Raw genomic sequence first — 2,820 nt, 5'->3', positions numbered from 1 at the left:
GGGGTTCTAGAAAGTTTGAGGGCCCAAGCCGGGGAACCACACACAAACGGAGCTTTTCCCAAATTGATTCGGGGGGCCCGGCTTTTGGAAGGGGCCGTTGGCCTTTCCCTTTTAGAAACGGGCCCACTTTTTCACTTGGGGGGGGGGGGGTGTGGGGAACTTGCTGTTTTTTTGACCAGGTGGGGCCTGGTTTAGGTCATCCCAAATGAATTTTTTCCAACTTGAATTTAATGAGGCCGAGTTTCCTGGTCCCGGAAAACGGGCCACCTTGTTTTTGGCTTTCATTGGTCCAAGGATTTTCTGAAGGTTCTAACCAAAGGGTGTTTTTGCAAATACTTTTTGGGCCTGGAAAATCCGGCCACAACCAAGGTTTTCTTTAGGACCAGTAAGTTGTTAAATAAGGGAAACAAAGGGGGGGGCAAAACCCTTTTTTAGCTTGTAAAATGTACAGGAATTTTCCCTGCTTATTTGTTAGACCTGTAAAATGATTTCGCCGGGAAACGAAATCGCGGGCCAGCAATTGAAGAATCGCCACCAAACCAAACTTGTTCTTGTTCATAAATTCTAACCCAAAAGGCATGGTAATCGGGAATATTGCTCATTTTAAATAATTGTAATGTTTTAAGAACATTCACCATGTTTCAAAACCAGCAAGGGCTCCTTTCTTTCTCCAACGTGTGAGCTGTAGCAGATGTTGGAACACACGTAAATGTCACGCTGTCTGATTTTCTCGAAACTTCCCAGTTCTGAATGGTGATTTCGGTGGCTGCTACCACCCACTTTTTACCGAGATGTAGTCGTCATACAGATTGACTCTAAAGACCAGTGTGTGTTGTCGGGAAAGTAAGACGTGGCTGTCTGTACTTCGAATGGTAATGTACTTATCCATGGTGCTTATTCGTTTTGATCTTGGGATTTGGCAGCAAATAACCCAAGCTACTGCTGAGTAGTGCTGTCCACAAGTTAGAATTACCTTGATGAAGAGACAAGTTGATGATACACGTAATCACCACCACATATATGATGATGATTTGAGAGAAAAATACCGTTTCCGATTTGGCCACACGTTTACCAAAAAATGTCCAGGTATCACCCGAATGACTTCTTGACAGAGGTTGTGTCTCTACAATTTCTTCCATGATAATGAAAAGTCAAACATGTGCTGAGGTCTTTTATACTGTCTGATATCGAACAACGTCTGCTTCTGGAATCCACGAATTGTACTTCTTAGGCCAGTGAAGCCATTTCACCAACACTTCTTTCTGTTTGTTCCGTATTCTCCTTTTCACAATGTCTTGGATACGGTACAGTTGATCAGGATTCTCAGTCACCTTTTGAAGTTCAGCTGCATAGAATGTCCCTTCGATGGCATCACCACCCCAGTCCTTTAATTTGTACAAGTCTTTACCGTGAGACCAGTACCTTTTCTCAATGGTAAATATTTCGCCAGACCATTTCTCTTGGTATTCCCGATCAAAGGTGCCCCGAAGATGACTGACTCGTACTTTATCACCTATATTAAATGTAAACTTCTTTTTGTGGATTGCCTTTTTAGGTTTGATCAGGTACTGAGACAGACGGACCTCTCCTTCGTTCGTTTGGTTGACACTGGCTGGTGTTTGACCTAACATTCGATGTTTGGTGTGGTTATAACTATAGACGACTTTCTCTAGGACATCCATGTACTTGTAAGTAAAGTTTCTTAACATGTAGCGATAGAGACGCATTTTAATGGTTTTAATGACCCGTTCGGCATAACTTGCTTTGGTTTCATTGAGAGCAAACAGCTGTGTTATGCCATGCGACTTCAGCAATGCTTTGACCTTATGGTTCTTGTATTCTGACCCTGAATCGGACTGAAACAGTTTGGGTTTTCTGGACTCTGATTTCCAGAATTCTGTCAAAGTCTCTACCACGTCGTTCCCCGTTTTCGACTTGAGTGGTAACACCCACAAGTACCTGGAGAACAGATCAATGATCATCATGAGGTATCTCACCCCGTCATTGTATTTAGCCAAACTGACCATATCCATTAGATCGGATTGCCAGTGACTGTCTAACTCTTCCACAACATAGGTATTACGTGGAAACTTTCGCCTCACTTGATGTGTCATGGTATAGGTCTCTTGACCTTTCAACCATGATTTAATACGTGTCAGAGGAATTTTAAATTTACCCTCTGCTTTAACAGCTTGATACAGTTTACTAGGACCTGCATAACTCCCAGGATGTTTTACATCGTAGTAAATAGACTCTAGGTACCTTTCCCACTGAGACATGGTTCTCAACTGACATACATGTCACAAAGTCATGCTATTTATAAATAACGGAAGGATACAACGCAAAATTTTATTACTAAACAACAAAAATGTAGTACATAAAATATATGACAAAACATACAGTTATGTCAAAAACATTCAAGTGTCTCACACGTGTTTGAAACAGTTAATGTCTGAACACGTTATTCACATAGGGACATCTCGGGGACAGTCTGTAATGTTCCATCACTGGGTCGTCCATTCTCTGCCATCGGTAGGCACGTAGTCCACAACAGTAACAGACGACGGCATCGTGATCCCCCGAGTAGAAGAAACCGGCCTTGGCGAGCTCCCTCGGTTTCTGGCGTAACTGTATGGGCCACCACCCAAATGTCTGCATCCGTGTGTAGATGTGGCGCATTTCGGGACGATGGCAGAACAGGTAACGTCTCGAACAGCAGTCTTCTTGATCCCAGGAAGCGTCTGTGTCACGGGCTGCATCTGTTTGATCCACGGCTTCTTTGATTTCACCATCTTCATCCATAGTGTCACAGGCAGCATC

General features: G+C 43.3%; 1 protein-coding gene across 1 annotated transcript; it reads right to left on the bottom strand.

Moving 5' to 3' along the window:
• Positions 1-1,172: 1,172 nt before the first annotated feature.
• LOC121379784 lies at positions 1,173-2,279 on the bottom strand. The gene has a single exon (XM_041508436.1). The coding sequence runs from the start codon at positions 2,277-2,279 to the stop codon at positions 1,173-1,175; it is 1,107 nt and encodes a 368-aa protein (XP_041364370.1).
• Between the last annotated feature and the right edge of the window lie 541 nt (positions 2,280-2,820).

This window comes from Gigantopelta aegis, chromosome 8 (genome assembly GCF_016097555.1).
Source record: "Gigantopelta aegis isolate Gae_Host chromosome 8, Gae_host_genome, whole genome shotgun sequence".
Classification (NCBI taxonomy): domain Eukaryota; kingdom Metazoa; phylum Mollusca; class Gastropoda; order Neomphalida; family Peltospiridae; genus Gigantopelta; species Gigantopelta aegis.
This window is presented reverse-complemented; position numbering and strand designations above follow the sequence as displayed.